Source organism: Corylus avellana, chromosome ca9, assembly GCF_901000735.1.
Source record: "Corylus avellana chromosome ca9, CavTom2PMs-1.0".
Lineage (NCBI taxonomy): Eukaryota > Viridiplantae > Streptophyta > Magnoliopsida > Fagales > Betulaceae > Corylus > Corylus avellana.
The window spans coordinates 5,650,037-5,676,449 of NC_081549.1; the positions used below are offsets into that span (position 1 = coordinate 5,650,037).

At 34.3% G+C, this 26,413-nt stretch overlaps 4 protein-coding genes across 7 annotated transcripts; all 4 read right to left on the reverse strand.

The window, feature by feature from the left end:
- Positions 1 to 358: 358 nt before the first annotated feature.
- LOC132192012 (uncharacterized) lies at positions 359 to 2,526 on the reverse strand. 2 transcript variants are annotated; one of them, XM_059607188.1, is made up of 3 exons: positions 2,454 to 2,526; positions 2,180 to 2,345; positions 359 to 1,061 (listed from the first exon to the last, which is right to left on the reverse strand). In XM_059607188.1, the coding sequence occupies exon 3, from the start codon at positions 1,012 to 1,014 to the stop codon at positions 595 to 597; it is 420 nt and encodes a 139-aa protein (XP_059463171.1). In that variant the 5' UTR covers positions 1,015 to 1,061; positions 2,180 to 2,345; positions 2,454 to 2,526; the 3' UTR covers positions 359 to 594. The 2 variants fall into 2 exon arrangements, with proteins under 2 accessions (XP_059463171.1, XP_059463170.1); XM_059607187.1 differs by having other exon boundaries at positions 2,180 to 2,356; positions 2,454 to 2,521.
- Positions 2,527 to 6,863: 4,337 nt separating this feature from the next.
- On the reverse strand, positions 6,864 to 12,126 carry LOC132162560 (transcription termination factor MTEF18, mitochondrial-like). Of its 3 annotated transcripts, XM_059572806.1 has the most exons (4): positions 9,900 to 12,126; positions 8,538 to 8,753; positions 7,409 to 8,265; positions 6,864 to 7,261 (listed from the first exon to the last, which is right to left on the reverse strand). In XM_059572806.1, the coding sequence occupies exon 1, from the start codon at positions 11,870 to 11,872 to the stop codon at positions 10,103 to 10,105; it is 1,770 nt and encodes a 589-aa protein (XP_059428789.1). In that variant the 5' UTR covers positions 11,873 to 12,126; the 3' UTR covers positions 6,864 to 7,261; positions 7,409 to 8,265; positions 8,538 to 8,753; positions 9,900 to 10,102. The 3 variants fall into 3 exon arrangements, with proteins under 3 accessions (XP_059428789.1, XP_059428790.1, XP_059428788.1); XM_059572807.1 differs by having other exon boundaries at positions 6,864 to 8,265; positions 8,538 to 8,682; XM_059572805.1 differs by having other exon boundaries at positions 6,864 to 8,265.
- A 2,466-nt stretch (positions 12,127 to 14,592) lies between these two features.
- Positions 14,593 to 19,690, reverse strand: LOC132161622 (UBP1-associated protein 2C-like). Its single transcript, XM_059571781.1, has 7 exons — positions 19,455 to 19,690; positions 17,883 to 18,003; positions 17,511 to 17,654; positions 17,038 to 17,234; positions 16,867 to 16,942; positions 15,015 to 15,355; positions 14,593 to 14,880 (listed from the first exon to the last, which is right to left on the reverse strand). Exons 1-6 carry the CDS (start codon positions 19,580 to 19,582, stop codon positions 15,017 to 15,019), a joined length of 1,005 nt encoding a protein of 334 aa, XP_059427764.1. The 5' UTR covers positions 19,583 to 19,690; the 3' UTR covers positions 14,593 to 14,880; positions 15,015 to 15,016.
- A 1,075-nt stretch (positions 19,691 to 20,765) lies between these two features.
- Positions 20,766 to 24,148, reverse strand: LOC132162195 (myb family transcription factor PHL5-like). Its single transcript, XM_059572460.1, has 7 exons — positions 24,014 to 24,148; positions 23,689 to 23,803; positions 23,501 to 23,577; positions 23,371 to 23,410; positions 23,166 to 23,217; positions 22,904 to 22,976; positions 20,766 to 20,915 (listed from the first exon to the last, which is right to left on the reverse strand). The coding sequence occupies exons 1-7, from the start codon at positions 24,146 to 24,148 to the stop codon at positions 20,766 to 20,768; spliced, it is 642 nt and encodes a 213-aa protein (XP_059428443.1).
- Between the last annotated feature and the right edge of the window lie 2,265 nt (positions 24,149 to 26,413).

The following is a 26,413-nucleotide window of genomic DNA, read 5'->3' on the forward strand; positions in this document are numbered from 1 at the left end:
TTTGATCAATGCTTCAGTTTGCCGGTGTTAACTCACAACATTTATCCTCTCATTTCCAGCTCCAGGCCTTCAGTTTCGTTCTCTGAGCCCTAACCTGCATCAAATATCTCATTGCTGCTGCTGCAGCATTTTGGATATCGTGAAAACCTAAGTTTCTGGATTCCCTTAAATGTGCTCATTCATCCACACATCTGCCCAAATTTCATGCTCTATTTTGCATGCAGCAGTGTGCTTTGGGGAGGGGGTGGAGAGAGAGAGAGAGGGAAAAGGAGCAACGTAATTTAAGATTAATGTAGTAACATAAAAGTTTGTCTGCAAGGGGAAAAGAAGCTTCTGGTCACCAACGACGGAAGTCAAATAGCAGAAAAGTAGCAAATATTTTTTAAATGTGGTAGCTCCATGCAAAATTCTGGCAGTATAATCTGTTCCAAGACCTCCCAATCAAAATCATTCATTCAGAGGAAATGGAACTCACGATATTACAAAAACATATTATAGCAAAGAAATTATGGGAATCCATATGTAGGTTAACAAAGCCTCAATCCCTACCAAGGGAAAGGAAGGTGCACAACCATCATAATAGCTAGTCGAAGCTCACTTGCACTCAACACCAGCTTCAGCAGCCCGGCGGGGTTTGTTTTTTCTCCTACTTCCATTTTGTCGGAGTCCAGCGGACTTCGTTGGATCATCAGGGCTTGACTTTGTTCCAATGCCACTCTCAACTCCAACTGAATCAGTATTTTCTTTTACCGGGGCAGACCTCTTCCTCTTCCGCCTATTCTCTATAATACCCTGACTTTTCACATCTTTTCTAGAAATATTACCTTTGGCATCCTCGCCATCTTCTGCAATCTTTTCAGCATCTTCTTCTTCTTCTTCAATTTCATCCTTCAATGGTTTTTGAGGCCTTCCTCTTCTCCTGTATGCTGGAATTTTTTCTTCTTCACCACTTCCAGGATCCTCACGAGTGGCAATAGCAGTTTGCTTCTTCCCTTTTCCTCTACCTCTACCCATGATAAAGAAACTCCCGAAAGAAAATTTTGAACAATTCAAGAAGATTTCTGCAAAGTCAAGTAGATAAACTTAGAGGCCTAAATTAAAATGTAGTAACTGAAACTGCAAATTCATATTGACACAAAAATTAATATATTTCATCTTCCACAGCCAAAAAGGACTCAAAGAAATTAATATCATGCCAACAATAAAGTTGAGAACGAATCAGTTGGGACACATAACCTGAGCCAAAACCAACAATCTTTAAAGAAGAGGACATATCCTCAGCTTTACTAGAAACGAAAGGGAATAATCACTCCATCATGAAAACATATAATAAATCTGTATTATACCCTCTTTTAATTGCTGAGAAAGCCGAGGAATATAAAAGAGAAGAAAATACAAGCTTGAATGAATTGCTTAATGATGCTTTAGTTTCCAAAACATGAGAACTCACCTCAACCATACCGAAAAGTTCTATAAAATACATTCGATGGATGTTATGTTGTTTATGAGGTCCTATTTGACAAAATTTATATATTCCCAATTTTTGTTGGCTTTTTCTTTTTACAACCTTCCTAGCAACCAATTCAAGCATCAGTAGAGTCCACACTCAACAAGGGAAAACCAGTGGAAACAAACATATCATGAACAGACAAAAAAAAAAAAAAAACATGGGATAAATAAGCGAGATGAAAGTAAATATCACAAATCAATTCATGCTGTTTATAGAACCATATTCAACCAAGCAGACTATATCAATTGCCAAATAAACAGAAGGAATCCATTTGACGATCAAAACAAAGACAAATCGATGCTAACAAAATAATAATAATAATACAATAATCCTCAGTTTGGTTGTTTAGAAAACTGAGTAAAAGAAACCAATAAGAGAAACGCAGATCCTACGTCTTCTGTTGTTTTGGATTCCAGAAAAAGAAATACTCACCTAATCTAAGACCAATTTTTCTCAGTGAAGTAGAGGTCTTTCATTTCTCAGTTCCCAAACAACGAACAATCGATGATTTAAAATATGAATTTATTTTCTTTTCCTACTAATTCTCAGCAAACCAAACAAAGAATGAACCTTTTCAAGAAGCAAAAAACTTCGGCCAGAACATACATCACTTCCTCATATATAATATGTTTGATAGAAAGAGAGAAAACCAACAGAAATGAAGCTGACCTCATAACAAGCATCCATTTCCTGCATGTAAAAGGCAAAACCCATTTCTCAAAATCTGATTATACCAATCAAGAAACCATTAAAACCTCGAGAAACAACCGGGTTTGTTTCTGTTGACAGCTTCAACGTGAAGTAGCAGGGGCCAAAAAGTGGTGGAATCTATGATCTGAATGAGAACTAATGAAAACCCAGATCAGTAAACGATGTCACTAAATAAAAAAGTTAGCATAAAAGATTGAAGCTTGAAGAGATTTCTCATAAGTCATAGCCGTACTGTGTTTGAGAGCTTAGCCAAAGAGAGGAAGAAAGAGGCAGGAACTAGGAAGAAAGTAAAAGGAGCAGAAAATGGTTGAGAAGTTAGAAAGAGTGTCTTTTTATTTATTTATTTATTTTTTCCTCCTGCCAAGGGTCCCATTGGAAATCAGTTAAAAAAAAAAAAGTATACGTAGGGTAAAAAAATTGGAGCGAGTGTTACGCCCAGATGTACCACTTTTTATTTATTTACAGGGTAATTTCACTTACATCCATTACGTGATTTTTACAAATACTTCTTCAATGTTTAAAGTCTCTCACATTGGTATATAGAATTTTTTGTAAAATTTTAACAAAAATGTGTGAAATTATTAAAATACTCTTACTAGAATTACTCATTTCATCGTTTAATTTAACTGTAACATGTAACAGAATGAAGCATACGAAAGGAAATTAAAGTTCGATACACTAAAATAAGAGACTTTGAACATTAAGAAATGTTTATAAAAGACGCGTAACTGGTGGGATAAGTAAAATTACTCCTTTATTTATTATTATTATTTTTTCTCCAATCAGAAAGGCGGTGAAAGGTTCACGCGAGTAATCACATTTGACTTATTTTAAGGGGTTGAAATGTAAATTTTCATAAAGAATGTAGTTGGATTCAATTAATTATTTTAGCTCACCAAATATTAAAAACTTTACTGCTGATAAGACATGACTTTAAAATATAGATTTTTTAAAAGAAAACAAATTAAATAAAATAATAAATGCGGATAGTTAAAAATAAAAAGTAAAATATAGGTATTTTGTAAAAATGAGTAAATAAAATATATATATTTTTTAATTAAAATTATATATATATATATATATATATATATATATATATATATTGCTAAGCCAACGTGAATGCACTAAATAGTATACATGGCTCTTGTACATCATTTTCTTGGTCAAAGCCAAGATTAATAAGTTGTTAAATGGTTTGGTCTTCTCCCTTTTAATAAATAATTGATAAGAATGTGGGGGGTTGTCCATGATAATATAATTTTGGGTGATTTTTTTTTTGTTCCTGTGTTTGGGAAGTTCTTCTTGAGTTGGTTCCTGACTTTGTGTTATTAACTTATTAGTCTTATATAGCCCGTTGTTTCTTTGTTTTTAACATGGCAGGAGTGTCAATATCGGCCTGCAAAAGAGCTCTATACTTGGTTTTTGGCATGATGCATTTTGTAGTGAGGAACCGACTTCTCAATTCCGTTCCTACATACAACAAACTGTTGATACAGTGACTATACACCACTAGCCCAGGGGAGGATTTACAACGAATAAGGAGATTAGAAGATTTGTCGGTAATGGACTTAGTTAGAGCACTTCGATACTCAAGTTAGTTTTGATGAGGCAAGAGGGAATTTCAGAAAAGTAATGATAGGTTCGATTAACATTACTTGAACGAATACTCTCATGCTCCTTTTATAGGATTTGGTCCCTCGCACCCTCTTTTAGAGTTTTAAGAATTCTTGTCAATAGTCAGTTACTGACATGGAGATTCATTTTTCAAGTTTGTTAGGGGGAGTGCATGGAGTAAGTAGGACATTGGCGGAGCTATCATAGTCCTCAATCGGCTATTGAGGACTGTATTTTGATGAGAGTGCACCCGAGTCCGGCATGAGTTGTTTGGGTCGCATGCCTTCGAGCCCTCTATGGTTTAGCAATGGGTTGCGGCCACTTAGGCCCTTCGTCCATAGGTCATCGACCTTTTCTAGTGATCTTGGTAGATTGCTTTTCCAATAGGCTTGTGAGTTTTTTCCTTGTTTGGGGGGTTATGGGGCTGATTGTGGTATACCCTTAATTTGTGTTCTGGTTTTGTTTTGTATTTTTTTTTTATTTTTTTTTATTATTATTATTCTTATAAATAAAGCCTATTCATAAAAATTATCTAGTATTCATATTCGAATGAACCTATCTTTTTCCTTTTCCAAAATTTTGGTGAATACTCAAAATCATGTTATAATTTATAAAAAAACCAGCTTCATCTGTTTTTTAATATTTTTAAGAGTTTTGTATTTGAATTATTTGTTAATTTTTTATTCTGAGAGAGAAAAAATGAAGGACATAAAACAAAAGTTTGAACTACGGAGCCATCACCCCCGTCCATGACTCATGAAAAGTACAATAGGTTTTTTTTTTGCAAGCTAAAAGTACAATAGATTTAAGTAACGTTTTATTAGGAAAAGATAGAAAAGAAAATGATGGCTAACATTATTATTTATTATTATTATTATTGTTATTTTTTTTAATTTTTTTTAGTGACGGTAGAAATAATTGTGAAATAAAAATACGTAGTTTCTATCATTACTCATTTTCCAATTAGTAATGATATATACTGCATTTTCATTTTATAATTATCTCACAATATTGATGTGGCAGTCTCAACCAACATTTGGTCAATCATTGTTAAAAAAAGATACACGGGTTGGTTAGAATTGCTGCGTTAGCGTTGTACGATAGTTCTGGGATAAAAATGTAGTTTCCAGCCTTACTATTTTTCAATGAGCAATGTTATATACAACATTTGTATTCAATAGCTACCACAATGCTGATGTCAACCAACCCTAGATTTTTTTTTTTTTTTTACAAGAATTGATTTAATGGTTGGTTGAGACTGCAATGTTAGCATTGTGATATGATTATTTGATAAAAATGTAATTTCTAGCATTACTCTTTTTAATTTAGTTTATTAAACTAATATTTGTCTTTAGAGCATATGCTTTTCACAACCTTTTTTGAAAAGAATAATACTATATAATATCACACCAATATCTTACAAGTATCTCACTATGTTGATGTGACAGTATTAATCCACGATATTGCCACATCAACATAATGAGATATTGGTGTAATATATTATTATTATTATTTAAAAATATCATGTGCTTTAAGGAAAGACATGAATTTAATATACAGAATTTGAAAGAAAAAAAAATGAAAATTGGTTGCTGGGAAGTGTGAACCATAACCCAACTTGTCGTTATTAGAGGAACTTACATGGAACTTTCAAAGGCATATATAGAGTAATACAAGTAGACAGTAATGTCTTGTTATACGTTATGCTGGAAAAAGTCTGTCTCAATCGACCTAATTTGGAGCGAAGCTCATGTTCAATGTTTTGGAATTTTACCAATTCCTGTGAGACCCACAAAATTACATTAGAGAAAAAAAGAAAAAGTAAAAAAAGGCCCAATCACGATGCCCTAATGGTGAGCAGCCTAATTTCCTAAACCTAACATATGACTTTGCTTAATCAACTTTAATTAAATGGGATAAAAAGAAAAAAATAACGTTACCCATTTCACACGGGTTACATTTCACACCTATTTTATTACCCATTTCACACGGGTGATGTGGTATGAGCCAAATGAAAATAGACTGTTTTTTTTTTTTTTTTTAATTAATTTATTTAAGTGGCGATTTAGAAAATGAATGGAGGAAATATTAAGGAATAACTTTACTGAAGACCTCTAACTTCCACTCGATTTGACAAACCTCCTCAAACTTTAAAATCTCTTAATTTAGTCCCTAAAACTTTTAATTGCTCTCAATTTGAACCCCTCTATCAAATTTAGCTATTAGAAATACAAAAAAATGACCAAAATATTCCTGATTTTTGTTTTGTTTTGTTTTTTTTTAAATAAAAAAACATTTTGGAATTAAGGATGAAGTTAAAATTTTATAAAAAAAATCAGGAGTATAAACGTCATTTAACGTTTAAAATCTGACGGAAGGGTCCAAATTGATTACAATTAAAAGTTCAGGAGACTAAATTGAGAGATTTTAAAGTTTGGGGAGAGAGAATTTGTCAAATCGAGTGAAAATTCATGAGTCTTCAGTGAAGTTACCCCAAATATTAATTCTAGCTAAGCCCATGGTGTATATCCATGATCTAAACGACAAAGGAAAAATCACTAAAATATATATCATATAAATCTGAAGGTTTTCCAATAAAAAGGTGTGTCAAATTCAGTCCTTCAATTCTCATCTAATTAAAATTTAGTTCATTAGGATTTTTATTTTAGCACGTCAGACAAATCAATTAATGCCGTATGACTATCGTTTGACATGTCATGTGGTAACCCTACATGTCAAGTGATACAATTACTTCAAATTGATTTGGGGCATTGATGAATAATGCTCAGAATCTCCCCAACAATATCCAGCATTTAGAAGGTCCAGCATGTTAAAAGAACTGCCAATAAAGCAGACCACCGAATTGCGAAGTTGGCAGTAACGTTAGTTGAGGACCGAGTGTGGAGGGAGACGTTTCCAGTCTGTGTAACAGATATTGTAGTTGCTGAGAGCAAGCTTCTTTTGATTAATGAAATTTGGAATCTCAATTCCAAAAAAAAAAAGAAAAAAAGAAAAAAAAAGGTTGACGTAAATTCTCAATTCTATAAATTAAGGAAAATGATTTTAGGATTTAACTGGATCTTGCGGCTTGATTGGCTTCTGTCAGCATCCTCACAGCTCATGTAAGTCGAATATTCCTTCCCTCCTTTTGACTCTCCCCTGTCCTCCATAAGTCATAGTAATGACTTCTTTTTTCATGAATCATGGGAAAAAGCTTCCAAGTTGGGAACCAAATCTATCCAATCCACAATAGGCAATGGCACATAAAATAAAAAAAATAAAAAAAGAAAGTACAGGGTGATCTTGCTGCTCTTTGTTAAGGATGAACTTCTCCATTTACCCTGTGGTCTTAATTAGAATGTGAGTTTTATTAATACCATCTTATTACAACAGTTTTTCTCGTGTCGAACAACCACCAAATCGTATCTGCAAAAGAAATGAAATGTAAGCAATGGAGCCTGTCAGGAGTACTAGTAAAGAATAACTCCGATGTTTAAGTGTTTAGGAGATGGGTATTGTAACATGCATAGAGTCAGAGTCTTGAGCAAGAGCTAAAAGACCCTAGTGATTTACCTTTCATAGGAGTTCTCATGCAACCGTTTCCATATCACAATCCCTCTTCAACATGTAATTGACCCCAAGTTAGTCTTGATTTAAGCATCATCCCAACACATCTTACAAAAGAACAACCACTCCTATCTTAATCTTTGTTCTAACAGCAGTAATAAACTCTTTCGAAGTCAAAATTACACAGCTGCAAAATTTTCTTCACTATGGTCTTTGACTCTTGACTCACCAAGAGCAAGTATTCAGGTTCTCTAGGGGCTGTTTGCCACTGGCTTGAAAAAAGAAAGTGGCCTGGAACTGTAGCAAGATTTGATTGATGTGTAAAAAAGTAAAAATGTTTTGTATGGAAAGTAAAAAAAATTGTTTTGTATTTTTTTTTTATTAAAATAGTAATAGAAAAAGATTATTGATGTGATGTAAAAAGTAAGAATGTTGAGAGTTGAATTTGAGATGAATAATATGAGACTTTTTTTTGGTCCATTGGCAAACAACCCCCTAAAATCTTCTTGGAATGGTTAGAATCAGTTGCAACCATTACGTACAGAAAATGATTGGCTAAAAGGACTTTAGGCAATATATAAAGTTCTATGCTCGCATGAATATTTTGAGAAAAGAATTCATCGGAACATATAAAAGCTTGCCTTGTGTCGAAAGTTCCCACCCTTGGGTGGATTATACCACTGCATTCCTTGACTATGAATCCATATTGGGAAACCCATCAATCATCTAATGGTAGGAGTCTGTTATAACGAGGTTCAGCACATCTCAGCATTTGATGCAAAGTGACTAACCAGATTATCTCTTTCGCAGTTACATTATCTCCATGGAAGACTCAGCAGCATCACCACTGGAGGCGGCTGTGCCTGCCACAAGACAGTTTTCAAGATATATGTCAACATGTAGCATGTTTGTTTCTGATGTTTTTGTAAATCAACACCAAAAAAACAGCTACTCACAATAAAAAAAAAACAAAACACCAAAACAGCCGTTTAATTAGTGTAGTCGGTAAAAATTCTCATCAATGGAATGTTACTTAACCCACATGCACGATGCCAAAAGTTACAGGAAATGTCATCAACATATCATTTTGTTTTTATTTTTTCTGGTAAAATATTTTATAGAGTTGAAAAATCACCATTTTAAAAAGCTGATATTGCAACAATTCTCTTTGAATCTTTTTGGAAGGCTGAGCTGCTAAGATTTTCTTTGTCATTGAAGGTGACTGTGGCTAAGATTTCACCCCATTGAGCCTCCCACTATCAGCAGCTCATAAGTATCTGCTGCACATGGCCAAAACAACGAAGAAAGTGACAAGCTTTGCTCATGGAAATAGTAAGAACTGCAATGTTACCTGTCATTTCAATGCAAATTAGCCAGGCATGGGTTAGACAAATATATTGTAGTTATCGGATAATCTGATATAAAGTAAATATTGACAAGCAATGCTCTAGGTAATGGTTAGGAAGAGCGTTAGGATGAATACAGATCAAGAGAGCACATTTTATACATAATTGAAACTTGATGGGAAAATTTTCCATTGCTTGCTACTTTATTGGCCCCATCAAACACACCCCCCCCAAAAAAAAAAAAAATCAGATTAGCCGAGAGCACAAAAGTCTTTGTTACTCTAATATGTCTTCATGTTTCTCCTCCATATTGTACGATTACTTTGATTTCTCCCATCTCATTAGCAACTTATGATCAAGAATTACAAACTGGAAGTATCGGTGGAAAGTATTTGATTCATACAGCAGAAGAAAAGACAAACTGAAATTGATACAATTTAGATAATCTATAATTTGACTCATAACCCTAAAATTCTCCTAGATCATGCAGTAACATCAAATTACAATCTAATAAGACAAATTACTGCTGTCATTACAATAAATAGCCATAGCTAACCAAAAGGTAGAACCAATTCCAAATAACAAGTAAATGAATGAGAAGATAATATTTTCATGAGGATGGTTATAGAGCAATAGCAAGGAGTTTCAAATTCGAATAATGTGTTTATGAATGAGGTGAAGTTTTTCATGAATCCAACCATCTCAAATGACTCCCTCATTTTCTCAATGGTGCCGCCCCCACCTTCTCAGGAAAAAGTTTTAAATGAGGGGGTAGGCTATATTCAAATGGTCAATGTGCAAACAAAACTAACTTTTTGTAATAATTTCTGCATTTGCAGAACTTTGGAGGGGATCGGGTGCCCCCTCACCGCCTCTACATCTGTCCTGGCTTCTCTGGGGTGTTGGGATGAACTATACATTAGACTGAACTAATTCACTCTTTTCACATGGCATGCGAAATCATACTCTGGCTGTTTAACATGGAAATGCTGTCTTAATTAACAAAATACACAAGAAATGGAACTGTGCTTCCTTATGTGAAAAAATGTCCAAAAAATGTATCCATTTTTCATGGGATGTCAAGACTCAAAATGCTTAAACACAATGGACAACAAGAAAAGAAAAAGAAAAATGAATTTAAGCAACGTTACCTGGTTTTAAATGCTTTTGTCCTTGAATTCACTTATGCGCTTGCAAACTTGACAAAAAATTGGCTTCATTTAAATATGTGGATAAAAAACCATCGATGAATTTCTCAACTTGTAGCTGTAAAAGAAAGAACTTTTCCACACCGACTTGCTGATAACTTGCAAGGCTAAACGCCAAAACCCTTAAAAGTACAAGTTAATATTTATTATTCAGAACAAAATCTTTTCTTCAAATCCTGCCAAACCTGAGGGCCGCTAGGATGATGATTCACATACTGCCTAAGAAATACACTATCTGAGCATGCAACTATAGTGCTCAAGGACAGCTTGGGATCTACTTTTCCTTGATCTTTGAGCCAATAATACATTGATAATCTAAGCTTGACCCTCTGACATGTGTATTGAAGAAATGATGGAAATTTTAATAAAGATGATATGGGATAACCCAAATCATTTACAAGAAAATCGATCTTCATTTGAATCACATCTTTTGTCTGGTTAAGAATTTGAGGTGATACTTTAATCATTTCAGAAACATCCTTCTGCTTCAAACCAGCTTTCACGATACAATCAAATCTCTCCTGAAGCTCATCTCCCTTGCCTCGGAATACCTTCAATGCTGCTTTCATTTTGTCCGAGTTCTCTACAAATCCCACGCTCAATAAAAACTTAGACCTCTCTATTTTTGATTTTAGGCCCTCTCCTGAATTTGGTAATGGCTTAACTCTATTTCCTAGAACCCAATTATTCAATTCTTGTGGGTTCTCCTGGACAATTTTACGAAGTCGCTTCTTCCCAACATTCAAGTTAGTAAGCAAGCTGTTAGTTTTCTTCAAAGTACATGAACCCAACAATAGGGCATGAGAGCGGACAATCTTCCCAATCTCTGAAACCTCCATATCAATCTCATTCAGGAAAACAAGGCACTGCCTCAAATTCAAAACAAATTTCCCAACTTGGATTTGTGGAAACTGCAGAAACATCAAATGTATCTGGTCCATTGTGGATCCAAATTTCAATAAGAACCCAATTAGAGAAAGTGTCCTATCCCCAGAGCCCTCAAATAGAAAGCCCGGATGCTTGGCGATCAATCCAGCCAACTGCTCCTTACTGCATCCCATCTTCCTAAACAAGCAGAGAAGGCCAAACATCTGGCTCCAATTATAAGTAGTCCCCTCCAACAATTGCCCCTCAATCCAACTGATTTCCATTCCAAAACTCTTCAGCTCCTCTAAAACCTGAACAAACTCCACATTTACATTTCCAATCAAAAGATAAGGACTAGAAACAATAAACTTAATTATGGTAGACCGGCTAAGCCCCAGTTCTTCATAAGCTTGTAGCTTTGATGACAAAACCCCGTAATCATATCGAAAAACTTCTTTTGCCTCCTTATAAATCTTTCCAATCCTATTCCGCGCAATCCCATAATTACACAACACTTGATAATTCTCCAGCAACAAATCATCATCACTCAGAAACATCAAATTGCGTGGAAGAAGAGGAACATACTCAGAAGGTTTCAAACCCAAGCTCTCAAAAAAGGGCTCAAATTCATTAATGGGATGGTAACGCAACAGCCGGGCAATAGACCTCCCAATATCCTCTTCACTTTCGACCCTTTTCAAAAGATTTTCGAGAAAATGCGGCGAGTTTTTACTCATATTCTCGGCATCCAAGAATTGCATGCTCCTAGTTGAATGCAAATAATCCAGCAATGCAGCTTGGGCTTTCTTCCTTCTGGGAGGAGAAAATTTACTAACGATTTTGCTATTAGCAGATGAAGCTTTATAAAAACTTTCACATGTTTCACTTTGAACAGTTCTTTTTGTTCCATAATACCGAGGGTTTGGGGCAATGTGGAAAGCCTCAGTTGGCCAAACTCGGGATTTTGATGAACCGAGGTGATTTTCACCAATATTTGAAGAAACCCATTTGAGAATAGATAGTATTCTGAGCTTCGGAAAATGGGTCATGACCAGTTTGATGAGATTTGAAAGTGCAAGATGAATAGAGAACCCAGTAGGCCAATTTTTAGGCTAAATAGCAATGAGTATCAAGTCTCTGGGCTGAAATTCTTACCTTGGATTTTGATGGGAATGCGGAAATGAACAAGATTATCAACTCAGAAACTTTGAGTTGCGAACTTGCAAAGCTCCGTTCCGTTGTACTGCTGGTTATCCAGTGCAGGCCACATATTGGAGCTTTGGTCGCAGAGCCGCTAGCCCGAGTCTCCTAGCCTACAAGGGTTTTTCAACGAAGGTCCTGTGAGTGGGAGAAGTTTTTTAGGTAAATTTGGCCAAATTAATGCTAACTAATTAAAAAAAAAAAAAAAAAGTTTTAGTTTTTTATTATCATTATTATTATTATTATTATTATTATTCAATTTTATTTATTTATTTATTTTTTCAATTCAAAGCAGGAGTTGGGAAAAAGGGGATTATTTTTATTTAAGTTAGGATTTAGGGTTTAAGATCTAATTTTCGGAAGGTCCTGGTCACTGGTCAGAATTTTCAGTAATTAGATTGTGGCTTTGTATCTTCCGGAGGAGATGAACATTAAGGGTATGTTTGCATTTGCATTTGAGAGGCCTAAAAATACGTTTAACACTTAAAAAATTCGTTTGAAGAAAAAAATATCATTTTGGTAAAAAAAATTGATAGTACTTTTAAGGGTCCAAAAAGCTCAAAAATGGAAAAACGCACTTTTGGCAAAATCTTAAAGATGAAGCTTTTGCTAAAAAACTTTTTTTTTTGACTTAAAAGCTCTATTTCTCAAACACAATCTCAAACATGCTCTAAGTAGGTTTCAAGTGACATTGGTTTAAAACTTAGGCGAAATTTTACAGGTCAACATACTTTTTCCTCTTATCTATAAAATGATCATTTTGATGAGATAATATATAGTGTTCGAGTGTGATCTTCATATTGTTGTTCGAGTTGCAAATGTTCCAAATTGACCTGGTGCTTTGGTTAGGAACAACTCAAAAGTTTGAAATATATCCGTGTATTAGTATAATATAATTCTCATGTGATTAACTATGCATATGAAATACCTTGAATTTATTTATTTTTAACAAGAACTAATCTAATAGTTAGTTAGGATAACAACGTCAATATTGTAAGATAGTTATTAGATAAAAATTACTAAAAAATAATATGGTTAGTATCGTATTTTGGCAGCATTTTTAAAAGAAAATACAAAAATGTTGTTGATTGGTGACGTGGGGGGCTTTTAAGGTTTCTGCTTTATTTTCTTTGAACTGTAGCGTCTCTTGCTACAAGAGATGGCAATTTTCACACGACACGAAATTAGCGAATTTGGATTTACCTTAAACGGGTTTGCGTCATAAACGGGTCAACCAATTTATGACCCGTTTATTTTGCTCTTAACGGGTCAACTCGCGTGTCACCTGTGGGTGACCTGTTACACCCGTTTAGTTTTTTTTTTTTTTTTTGTTACCCTTAACGGGTCAATTGACCCGTTTATGACTCGACTTATCACTTTCATTTTTCAAAAAAAAAAAAAAAACCACTTTCTAAACTAAACGGGTTAAGTAGGTCATGTCGGGTGACCCGTGAAATTGTCATGTCATGTCCGGATTTGGTGGGGCTGACTCATTAGCTAAACGAGTTGTATTTGGGTTTAATCTAAATGGGTCGCGGGTCATTAGCCGACCCGTTTTGCCACCCCTACTCTTGCATAATGGGTAAAGCTGACAATTTAACCTGTGACACGCGAACTCGACACGTAAAATTCAGATTAGGGTTGGGCTTAAACAGGTTCGGGTCGTAAACGAGTCACCCGTTTACGACACGTTTAGTAAACATGTCATGTTGTGTCAACCCACCAGGTTCGCGGGTTGACACGTTTGACTCGTATTTTTTTTTTGCATTAACTTTGCCCTTTGATGGTTTGGTTATTGTTTTTGAGGATTTTGTTTAAGAAGTAGAGGAAAGACGGATTAGAAAAAAAAAAAGAAAAAAAGAATAGCCATTTTGGTATGGCTATAAAAGGTTAAAAACTATAATGAGTTTACATTCGGGTCGGGTTGTATTGGTTTATAAACGAGTAACACTACACGATTACAACTCGTTTATATAAACGTGTTCGTGTCGTATTACTCGTTTATAGACCATGTCGTGTTCGGGTTGGGGGTTCAACACGTTTAGTTAAACGTGTCATGTTCAAGTTGGGCTTAAACGTGTCGGGTTGGACACAAACCCGACACTCGAACACGTTTTGCCGGCCCTTAATGGGGCCTTCAATTGCAGGACGTCATCCCTAATTTTCCCTGCCCCAAATTTTGTCCATTTTTTGGGGGAGACATCAAATCCCTTGAAAAGGGTACAATCTTCCTCACAAATCCCTTCCTTTTCCAACCTAGAGAAAATACCAAAAAGTTATTTTCATTTCACTTACTTCCCTTTCCAAGCCTTCTGTAAAAGTTCAACGCAGGCCTTTCAGCATCAAGGCACCAAAGGACAACATTATTTCAAATTTGCTTCTCTATTTTCAATGAGAGGCTCAATTGATGCCTACCCTATTTATATTGAGAAAAATGCATTTCTAGAAGCTCAAGCAGGAAAACTTAACGGGTGGAGAAGAGAAACCAATATTAAGAACATTATTAATCTCTACTATTGATCCAAGCAAAGATAAAACATTAACTAGTGAGAAACTATCCCTACCACTGTAAATAAACTCGATTCCATTCTTTTTGGCTAACATTACAAGAAACAAATATCCAACAAGAAACCAATAGTAAGAACTTCATTATTAGTCTCTACTTTTAATCCAAGCAAAGATAAAAACATTAACTAGTGAGAAGCTAACCCTACCACTGTAAATAAACTCGATTTCATTATTCTTGACTAACATTACAAGAAACAATTATCCAACATTAGAGATTCCATGCCATCTTCAAATTGGCAACACCTATTCTCACCAAACAGTTTCCCAGATCCACAAAACCAGGTACCAACTGGCAGAAACCATAAGATACAACAGAATAAGTGAAAAATGAAACTACCACAGTAGTAGTAGTAGCAGTTTTTAAGATCAAAGAGAGAAAAGAGAGATGGAGATTAAATATCTCCATCTTTATAAAAGACTCACGGTTATTGTTTGGAAATGTAATATGGGTAGCCGCCAATTCCCACTGGTGTTGATGGGAGTCCAAGGGGATCTTTCTTTAAGTTGACTGGTGCATAGTGAATTTGAGGTTGTGTCTGGTATGGAGCAGGTGCAGTAGGAGGACTAGGGAAAGAAGGAGGAGGGTATGATGCTACAGTTTGAGGGTAAGAGTAGCCAACAGGAACAGTGCCTGCGTGTGCATTTCCAGGCTGTTGGTATCCAGCTGCCATAGGTAAGGCCATTGGAACCACTGCTGTGGGTAACTGTGTTTGTTGCGATTTGCCCTTGTGGGAATCGGCTAGCTTCACAATAATATTCCTCCCCTGCAACCAAAACAAATTCACACAATTGCTTTTGGTACTCCCCAGAGATGATACAGGGATATACAAAGTAATCTAAGAATCTTAACTTATGGTGAGTGCTCAGGAACTATTTCAAATCAGCACAATGGAATAGCCCCCATATATAGGATTAGTACTTCAAGGCATCAGGTTTATCAGTTTAAAATTTGCAAAACAAATTAGTTTATAACTGCAAACAACACCAAAAAGTAAAGTACATGTAGCCATTAACATCGTCAACGAACCAACTATTTTGATGACAAACAAGACTTATGCAAGAGGTCCTCCTCCTTGTAAGTACCATATTCTTCCAGCAGACTTTTTCTCCAACCATTTTCCTACTGTGACTACCTGATGCAGGAGCATCTAAAAGCCCAAAGCAAAAAAGGTCCCATAGTCTGTTTTTTTTTTTTTTTTTTTTCCAATCCATTAGCTATCTCAAGACCAGTCTTTTATTATTATGTTTTTAGCAATTTTTTAAAAAAGGTCATGTGACTGGAATAAAGTTGGATGGTTATGATTTAATTGTTCTATGAAAGATGATAGGCTAGGATTCTAGGATTACTAAAGCCTATTATAAATAGCCTCTTTTGAGTCATTGTAGGGGTAATATTTTCTTCTCTAATATATGAAATTTCAGATAATGAGTTCTTGGGCTTTATTGTTCCAACTTCAATCTTATCTTCTTCCCTTTACTATAATATTGTTTATTGCAAGAATTTCTTCTTAAAACCCTTTTGTAAGCATCAATTGCTTGAAAGGTGCCATCTTTGGCTGGTTCATTCAGATCTCCTTGCCGCATCACTACCTTTACTACCTTGGTGGTAACTGTAATAGGATAAAGAGAATAACAATGGCATTTGGCACTTCCTTATCTAAATCTCTTACTCCATGGGATTGTGTTCTAGTTATTGAGACTAAACAATTGTTCTTTCTTTCATGGCGAATTATAAAGTAAAGGCAGATCAGGTTTACTTCCATCTGATTGGAATTGGGTTGGTTAAGCTTTGTTGTTGGGAAAAAACAAAGAATGTGTTTTCAGATTTTTATTTTTATTTTTATTTTTTTCTTTTGGTAAGTGACAAAAAATTATTGAATTGAGAAGAAACTCAAGTACACGGGGCATGCACGAGAGTTTCCTAAAGAATTACATTATAAAATCTATTCTACAAAATCAATAAAATAAGTTAAATGTGTTTTCAGAAATACAAGAAAGCTTGAAATATGCTGTTCTTTAGAATTAATTTTCCCCCGACAGAAAAAGGATAACATATAATATTCCTCGAAGTTGCAATCTCAAACTTGTTGTAAGCACTATTTTCTATTTTCTATTTTCTATTTCCTTTCTTTCTTATTTCTTTTTTGTATTCAGGAACAGAAAATTGGTTTCGAGCAGCAACAATCAGGCCTGTTATTTTCAAAGGGTCATGACTCATGCATGAAAAAAGCAATATTGAACATTATGACTAGACACAAGGCTTATAGTTACTTACCCCAAGCATCTTGTTTGGATCATCTATGGCCCTCTTCGCAGAGTCCACTGTCTTGTATGTCACAAAGCCAAATCCACTATACGAAAAGATTGAAAATGATGGCTGCATCAATTTAAATATTCAGAAATAAAAGAATTCCCAACAAAAGAAGAGATGGCCTTAGTGTTATACCGTGATTCATTTGTATCTTTGTCATATGCAACTGAACCTTCTTCTATATCGCCATACTTCCCAAAAAATTCAAGCAGCTTCTCACTAGTGATATCTGGTGACAAGCCCCCGATGTAGAGCTTCCTCTGGGCTAAATCTTGTGTTGTACTTGCTCCATTTAAGCCCTCACAAGCAAGATTACAAACAGCCAATCGGCCCTGAATGTATATGTTAAACCAACCAGGAAAAGAAAACAATAAACTCATTATTGTGAAGGTACTGTACAGTCAATTTGAGTAACACATTGGAATTTTTGTCTTATGGAATAACTTTGAGAGGAATGGGGGAAAATTTAAAATTCCTCTACATGCGCTATAGACAATGTCTGTATGGAGAGAGTAGTTTGCTATGAGGAAAGAGATTTAATATGAGAAGGAGGATCCACTCTAAATGAGAAATCCCATGTGCAAAGATAAAAAAATGGCTTAGCTTACATCAATCATTTTACTAGGTGCTCTCAATGCACTCTGAGCTGACTCCATATTTTTGTAAGTAATGAAACCATAACCACGTGATTTTCCTGTTGCTTTGTCATAGATCACAGCTCCTTCTTCTATCTCTCCATGCATTAGAAACGCCTAAACAAGAACATACCTTCAAATGTTCAGTATACATATATGCTCTGCTCCAATTTTCTGAGAAGCCTAGAAGAAAAATAGCTAAAGGCAAAATGTTTAGTAAAAAATACAAATGTATCAAACAAATTTAGTATCTACGAGAGAATAGTGAATATCTTTTTCCAGCTTTTATGGGACAATCACAAGCAAGACACACAAAGCACGATCAGCAATCAGCTATGCACTCACAGCACACAAGGTTTCTGAAGTGGTATTCCAGGCCAAGCCACGAACAAAAAGCTTTCGATGGACAGGATCTGCACTGGCAATACTTCTAATTTCTTCTGCAATTGAGGGATATTGGGATCCTCTTTATGTCTCAACATGCAAACAAACACACATGCACAGGGTCAATCACACGGCATACAGTCAGAAGCAACACTCATATGGGACCTTCTAACATGACACAAGCACAATATTCTCACGTAACATGGATCACTGTAAGCACATGCATACACAAACACACAAACATGAAGAACACATGTTTCAGATGAGGCAGTTACTTGTGCAGGGCTTAAAGCGATGAGGCCTGCCTCACGGTCACAACCTCATGGCTTGAATCACAAGGCGCACCACATTCTACACCTCATGCAAAGCTGACTATTTTATGAGTTACTTTGCCTTTTTATATATTAACACTTTCTATGCTATCTTTTAATTATGTAAAACAATAAAAGTTCCAAAACCTTCATGAGAAGTGATAACGGAGACAACTCTCATTGATAAACATTGACTGGCTTCGCAGCCCCAAGAGTAGCTTGTATTGTGGCTTTAGGTAAAACAATAAAAGTTCCAAAACCTTCATGAGAAGTGCTTAACGGAGACAACTCTCATTGATAAACATTGACTGGTTTCGCATCCCCAAGCGTAGCTTGTAATGTGGCTTATCAAGAATATATTACACTTCTTGCTGGAATTGAAATTCAAAAAACTTTCTAGCCTATGATTTCTTTCACATGATGTCTAAATAATGGTGCATCACTGCATTGTGACAACTAAAGGCATAACAGTAATCTGCACATTGAGAGATTCTGTATCCCGATTTGCTTTTTTCTTTGGGAAAAACAATTGATAATAAGTACAAATAATTAACTTTTGATTTGGCCTTCACAAGCGACAGAAATCTAAGTGAATACAAATATACTCCCTTAATTTTCCAAGATTGAATGTACTTGTGCTACATTTCAAATAATTCACATTATCCATAAAAAATTTTATGATAAGCATTAGCATGAGATGGTTTCTTTCTTTTGGTAACCGCATGTGTCACATACAAACCAAATTCCAGAATCTATCACACAACATACAATGACCTGTCATATACCAATTTTCAATGGAATTACAAAATTTTAAAAAATAAACACTGAACTATGTTGCTCATTCGTTTTAAGGAAAGAAAAAACTGAGCAATGACTTTCAATTTTTTTATAGCACAGCTTCCCAATTTACCCAGGTGACATTTGGTTGCAAACAAAAATTAAAAGGAAAAAAGAAATTGACTTGATATTTTTCAATCCCGTGGAGGTAAAACACACATACCCCCCCAAAAAAAGAAAGAAGTTTGGTTTCAAAGTTTCACAGTGGAATCCTGATAATTGAAAAATAAATCATATCAAACAACAAAATCTTATCCTATTGTTCATATTTCAGGGCCAGAAAACGTAGGGTAAGGGAATTGGAGACAAACCCAGAAGACAAAACCCATAAGAATCACCAGGGAAAGAGTGAAAAAGAGTGGGATTAGGATAAAAAGAAACGTACAGTTTAGAAAGAAGATGGACGAGCTGAGGTTTAGGGAGAGGGTCAAGCAGTAAACGCATCTCTTCCTCTGATGATGTCTCTCCGTCAGTCGATGCTTCTCCCAGCTTTCTCTTCTTCATGTCCTCCATTCTTCTTCTTCCCCTCCTTCTCTGTGTCTGTGCTGCGCAGTGTGGATACTGGTTTAGGTATATTGATTCCCCTTGAGAGCTTGTTTGGCTTTGGAAAACGTCATAAAACCTCGGGGACTGGCTTGACATAAAAAAAAAAAAAATATATATATATATATATATATAATAATAATAATTAATTAATTAATTTGAACGGCAATAATTAAAATAATAATAAATAAATAATTTAAACTATTTTTTTTTTTAAAAAAAGAAACTTCATTTTGAACATCTAAATTATCATCTGCTTTGAATTATCATATGCTTTGAATATTATATTAAATAATAAAATTTGCTTAGATTGCCACGGTCCATTAGGCCAGTTTTCATTTAAGGGCCTGTTTGAAATTACGTTTGAAGAGTTTAAAAATACTTTTAACACTCAAAAAGTCAATTTGAAGAAAAAAAGTATTTATTGAATAAAAAAATCAAAAACGCTTTTAAAGGACAAAAAAGCCTAGTGTAAAATAGGTTTAATTTGTTTAACTTAAAAACTTTATTTTTCAAACATAATCCTAAACGGGCTCAAAGTGTTTTACAAATTGAGAGGACCCAATTTTAAAAGGGCCAGACGGTGTAAAAAAAAAAAATTAGGGGCCAAAATTTAACAAATTTTAATATTAAAAAATATTTTTTAACAACTGTTTTTAGAGGTGGGGCTAGCGGCCCTTCCCACCAGCCTCCTTTGATAGGGTAGTACAGAATTAAATAAAAAATTTAAGTTGTCAATTTACTTGGTAGTTAAATACTTTCTTAATTATTTTACTAAGAAAAATGTTAAATACTATATCCCTATCTCATTTAGCTGATAAGTGATCAATTCTCAATGTTTTTTTAAGGGCTACTAATGGGCACGGTTACATCCGTCTAATAGGATGATAATGAAATAAAAATATAATATGTAATATTGTTCTAATTATAAATTGTCACATCAATTTATACAAAAGAAAAAAAAAAAAAAAAAAAAACTATAGTAAAGTGTCACCCTCATTTGTTTTAAGGAGGCATATGAAAACAACAGGAAGGAACTTAATCCTTAGCAGCCGCTTTGCATTTTTAGCATGAATCAAACGCTAAAAAATATCTTTAGGTCGAAACAAGCTTAAGCGGATAAAAGTCCCATTTTATTGACTTTACAAAATCCTCACACGCTTCTTAGAGAAGTGGTACTTTGGGAAGGAAGGTTGGGGTTCTGAGACTTGAACAGGCCCTTATTTTTCTTCTGCTGTAGGTCAAGCATCGTCTTCAGCTGCCTCCCTCGTTCATCAATCAGCAACAGTAAACTCCTCTGAAACTGATCCAGTGAAGCAAAGAAAGTGTAGTCAACGGTAATAATAACAAAGTCAATTCAATTCTTGTGAGATCAAAATCACATTTGGAGAAACAGAGACAAAATGATGAGCATATGGATGATGCAGAGGGCTTCTTATACTTCCAAGTTCAGAGAGAGATACCATACATAGAGTTGCATGCAGCAAAGATTCATTTATTTAATTATAAAAAGGAGAAGAAAAAGAGAGAGAGAATTGTTATATATAAACAAAATTAGGGCAAGGAAGCTATTGAGACATTTGAAGGTAAAATAGTTGTTTTGAATATTGAGACATTTGAAGACAAAATAGTTGTTTTGAATTAAATTAATGTATTATTTACTTTCCTAATTCTCATATGTTACATATTTATTATGTAACTCTCATGATTCTTATAAGTTACATATTGATTATGTAACTCTCCTAATTCTCATAGGTTACATATTGGTTATGTACCTCTTCTAATTCTTATAGGTTACATATTGATTATGTATTTATTGTATTCTTGGCCTCATTCAACTATAAATAAGCCATTTTATTGTACAATTTCAATCAAGTAAAAGAAAGATGTAACAAAGAAAAGACTTTGATGTGTGGATGTAGGGCATAGGCCGAACTTCCTTAATCTGTATCTTTCTTCCTTCGGAGCCTCAGACAACGATTTTTCTAAACTCAATTTTTCCTCAGCCATTTTTATTCATTTGCTCATTTTGCAAGGGCTGAAACAACATCTAAAGTGATTTCTATCATTTGAGAGCAATGATTCACATGGGTCACTTAATGATCCTCATTATGTTCATCACTCGGATAGTCCAACAATAGTGCTTGTTGCAACTCTTATGTCCGGAGATAATTATTGCACTTAGATTCGTGCTATCGCTATGGCTTTATGTGCCAAAAACAAATTGGGTTTTGTGGATAGCATCTTGATGAAGCCAATTTCACCTAATGATCTTCCTCAATGATAAAGATACAATGATATTGTCTTTTTATGGATTCTCAATTCTGTTACAAGTGACATTTGTAATAGTATTTTATATACAGGTTAAACAATCATCGATGTTCAAGTCCCGGCCATAATCGCCGTTGTCGGCCAAAGAAGCCGATGTTCATGTTCTGGCCATAGTAGCCAATGCCGGTTAGAGTTGCCAAAGTTCAAGTTTCGGTCATAGCAGCCAATGTTTTAATATAGGCCATAGTAGCCATTTTTTAGCTCCTTTGATGTTCAACACCAAACCTCAACGTATATGATCTACCGTTGGGTTTGTGGGGGCGTATTGAGACATTTGAAGGTAAAATAGTTGTTTTGAATTAAATTAATGTATTATTTACTCTCCTAATTCTCATATGTTACATATTTATTATGTAACTCTCATGATTCTCATAAGTTACATATTGGTTATGTAACTCTCCTAATTTTCATAGGTTACATATTGGTTATGTAACTCTTATAATTCTCATAAATTACATATTGATTATGTACTTATTGTATTCTTGGCCTCATTCAATTGTAAATAGGTCATTTTATTGTACAATTTCAATCAAGTAAAAGAAAGATGTTGCCAAGAAAAGGCTTTGACGTGTGGATGTAGGGCATAGGCCAAACCACCTTAATCTGTATCTTTCTTCCTTACTTTTTCTCTTTATATTTTTTTTATATACTTTAACATAAGCATTGCCTCAATTTTGCATGCGGTAAGATTTGTTAATCACATTTCTCCCCATGATAATCTAAAGAGATGAAAGGATGAATGAAAAATACAAAATTAAGGTGGTTCAGCTTATGGCTTACGTTCACGTGTTAAAGCCTTTTCTTGGCTACATTCCATGATTATTTGATTGCATACAAGACTCTATTTATAGAGATATAGTTTGAATGTTACACGTCTCTTTTACTTCAATTCATGCTATCGCCAATAACCACCATATGCAAACCCAAACAATACAGTTTGGCAATAAAGTGATACAATACCTCCAACTGTTCATGAAGAAGCCTTTCAACATCAACTTGCCATTGGGGTGCCTTGTTGATTTCCATATTAATGCTGCAAGAGAAGTTAAGTAGGGTTAAGACACATTGGAGTGCCCTGTTTCACAGGTTTGCATGTGCTGATTGAAAGGAAAGACTAAAGAGGAGAGAATAGATGAATAGTAAAGATTATGAAGAGAAATTTAATTTATTTTATGACGACTTATTGAAATGATGATGGCTGTTGGTTAATTAGGAATTTTACACATTCATGTGAAGCTTAGGCATGCCATTTGCACTAGCTCTCTCAGATTTTTCTGCAATCGAAACAGGTAGTATTATCAGTTAACTACCTAGAAAACTACTTTAATTAGAGAGGACACAACATAATAGTAAATTTGAACAAACTTACATGAAAAATTGATAAAAATAAATTGCTAAAGACAAAAACAGAGACAAAAAGCATATACCGAAGGCAGATTCTGGCATGTATTGTGTGGTTCGATATTTCTGCCATGCAGATGCAAAAGAAATGGTAAAGAACACAGTACAAGGTTTCAAAATAACATCCATAGTTGTTATTTAAGAAAGCACTTATACCTGCAAATGACTTTTCACATGAGAAATGGTCAATATATTTGAGTCCATCAACTTCAGAATTGCCTTTGGAGTTGCCTCTGTGGTCGATTGATGAATAAATATTGCATGATTACTATTATTATGGGTGTCTTTCTCTTTGTTTTTTCTTTCTTTTTCAAATTAGAAAAAGCTCAAATCAAATTACTTACTTTCAGCACCACCAAGGAGATTGACACAGCCGACAAACTTCTCATGAAGATCTTGGGTCCATCTGATCCGTTTTTTACTTGAAATACCTGCCCTGGATGATGAACTTTTGCGACCCTGTTTGGAAACATCATGCAACATGTTATGATCATGCTTAAAAAAAACATGATTGCCACACAAGGGAGATTTTACATGTGATTGCAAGGTGTCTGTCGTGTGAGAGTGGGAATCAAGGGAAAATTTATCCCCAGAAGATTGATAGAATGGGATTTGTGGAAGATTGCAAGTGCTGGGAAGTTGTGAGCACAACAAAGGGGAATTGTGTACTTCATGCTCATGTTGTTGAAGGGCTGTGTAACTTTCAGCTCCATAAAACGCAAAGGCCATTGATTCTAGAGGATGCTCAAAGTTATGCCCTTGTGATCCTTCCCTCATGGCTGGAATATTACTGCAAACCTCCATGTTCCATGGCTGTAGATAATCATTTTGTTCAGACGAATAATCCATGAAATGGGTGAATTCATGCACTTGGAAATGAATCTTCCCTGTCCTCTTTGAGTGATCTACAGCTGATAGAAGAATCTTCCCTGTCCTCTTTGAGTGATCTACAGCTGATAAAACTAATATATACAGGAATGGCAACCGGGGTATCCACAAACCACTTAAATAATGTTCTCTCACTTTAAGATTCCAGTTTTGCGAGTACGAGGGAATAAAAAGAAATTGGTTAAAGTAATGGGGATAGGCAACTTTTTTGTTAAATCACTTATTATTCCTTCTCATACGTGACTTCAAACTCTTGGTAAGTGTTTAAAGCGTAGAGTTAAGGTTCAAATTCATAACCGCGTTATTCCAAAAATTTAAAACTAGACACAAGCATGTTTGGGATTGCATTAAGGAATTTAGAAAGTATACGTTTAGTACATAATAAGTTGTATCAAACAAAAAGTTGATACTGTTTTTTACCATTTGAGCTTTGTTGTTGGGGTGCCATTCCCTTTTGTGTTTATTTATGTGTTGTTTTAGTTTGTTTTAGGTTTATTGTTGAGGAGCCCACCCCTTTTTCGTTTTCAGGATCTCTCACTTCTTCTGATTCGAACTGGGAAAGATCCCTTCATATAACCCTTTCCTTATTTAATTTTTTTTTAAAAAAAAAAACAAAAAATTAGTTTGTTTGGTAAAAAACTCAAAAAATATTTTTTTGACTTTTTACTCTTAAAATAAATAAATAAATAAAAAAAGCTAAAACACACTTACGAAAAAAAAAGATTTAAAATGAAGATTTTTCTAAAAAGTTTTTTCTAGCTTTAAAAAGTTATATTTCCTATCGTAATCCAAAATAGTTTGGGATTTGTGTCAAGGAGTTTAAAAAATACTTCTAGTACAGAAAAAGATGTGTTAAGCCAAAATGGATCGGTTTAGTAAAAAGATTGCTTTTTTTTTTTTTAAAAAAAAAAATATATATTTTTTTTGTTCTAAAAAAACTTAAGGCTACGTTTTGAAGGAAGCTTAAAAATGAGACTTTTTCTAAAGAAATTTTTCAAGCTTTTTCTATAGACAATAATTCTATTTTTTAACTCAATCTCAAACATGCTTTAAGTCTATTATATCTAGGTTTTATCAAAAAATGTTGGTCTTAGAAGAAAAATCATCAAATGTTTTTTGAAGACACTGTTACAATTCTACTTATCATAAACTTTGGATCTCAAAGCATTTTAGGACGGTAAGTGACTTAGGTTAACACTAAGAGATGACCTTAAGTACTGGTTAGATTGGATCTCCACAAAACTTATGATCAATTAAGTTGTGAGAGTTGAGAAAAAAAAAAAAAAAAAGTTGTGAGAGTAGAGAAATGAATAGTTTTTAAACTTGAAAAATAGTTACCTTTTACGAAACTAGTCATGAGCTTTCGTTTGAATTGTGAACCCAAAATGTTACTCCTGAGAGCTTCGTTTGAATTACCTTCTTCGAAGCACGTTCGATAGTTCAAAGCACGTTTAAGGGTGTTATTTTGTTGGAATAATATGTTTTTAAATGAAATTGCAATTTGTGGAGTATTTGGGTTTGCAATTTTAAAAACGCAAGTTTAAAAATTGTGAAAAAATCCCTAGTCTATAACTAAGTTTGTTTGAATGCAAATAATCTGTTCCCACACGACTTGGAAGGATTTTATTTTATTTTATTTATTTATTTTGCACAATTTTAGGGAAATTTGTGTCACAAATTTCTATAAATTCATGTCATTCTCATGACTGAGATCAGGATCTTTAGAGATTTCTCTACACATTTTTCATTGAGCCTATAGGTTATGGAAAGAGAGAGCCTTGAAAGATCCTAATGAGAGAATTTGAAAGACAATATTGTGTTAAGAGAAAAAATCATTGAGTGGGTGAAAGTGTATTGCTTGAATTTTCTAATAGTGATATGATAAAATTACTATATATATATATATATAAAATTCATTCTTGAAAACCTTCTTAGAAAAGAGGGAGTAATTCTATATATATCATTTTATCATATTTTTATCTCCACAAAGTTGAAAACATAAATGATTTAATATTTAAAAGACACAAGTTTCTTACAAACCAGTGTCTAAAAATAACATACATCCTTAAAATGTGAATTTTTTTTTTTTTAATAGCATGTGTTCCTCAAGTAATGTTAAGGACCTTCTTTTTATCTTTTTAAAGTTGATATGACTTTAAAAATCATTATTGAATTTGAGAT

What these genes read in the sequence shown, in the direction of transcription:
- LOC132192012 (XM_059607188.1), bottom strand. Translation starts at nt 1,014, where the DNA reads ATGGGTAGAGGTAGAGGAAAAGGGAAGAAGCAAACTGCTATTGCCACT.
- LOC132162560 (XM_059572807.1), bottom strand. Translation starts at nt 11,872, where the DNA reads ATGACCCATTTTCCGAAGCTCAGAATACTATCTATTCTCAAATGGGTT.
- LOC132161622 (XM_059571781.1), bottom strand. Translation starts at nt 19,582, where the DNA reads ATGGAGGACATGAAGAAGAGAAAGCTGGGAGAAGCATCGACTGACGGA. An exon ending in GTCCATCTTCTTTCTAAACT is followed by an intron (nt 18,004 to 19,454) that starts GTACGTTTCTTT and finishes TGAGACATAAAG; the next exon opens with AGGATCCCAATATCCCTCAA. An exon ending in CTTCAGAAACCTTGTGTGCT is followed by an intron (nt 17,655 to 17,882) that starts GTGAGTGCATAG and finishes GTTCTTGTTTAG; the next exon opens with GCGTTTCTAATGCATGGAGA.
- LOC132162195 (XM_059572460.1), bottom strand. Translation starts at nt 24,148, where the DNA reads ATGGAGGTTTGCAGTAATATTCCAGCCATGAGGGAAGGATCACAAGGG. An exon ending in ATGTGAAAAGTCATTTGCAG is followed by an intron (nt 23,411 to 23,500) that starts GTATAAGTGCTT and finishes TCTGCATGGCAG; the next exon opens with AAATATCGAACCACACAATA. An exon ending in CATGCCAGAATCTGCCTTCG is followed by an intron (nt 23,218 to 23,370) that starts GTATATGCTTTT and finishes TTTCGATTGCAG; the next exon opens with AAAAATCTGAGAGAGCTAGT.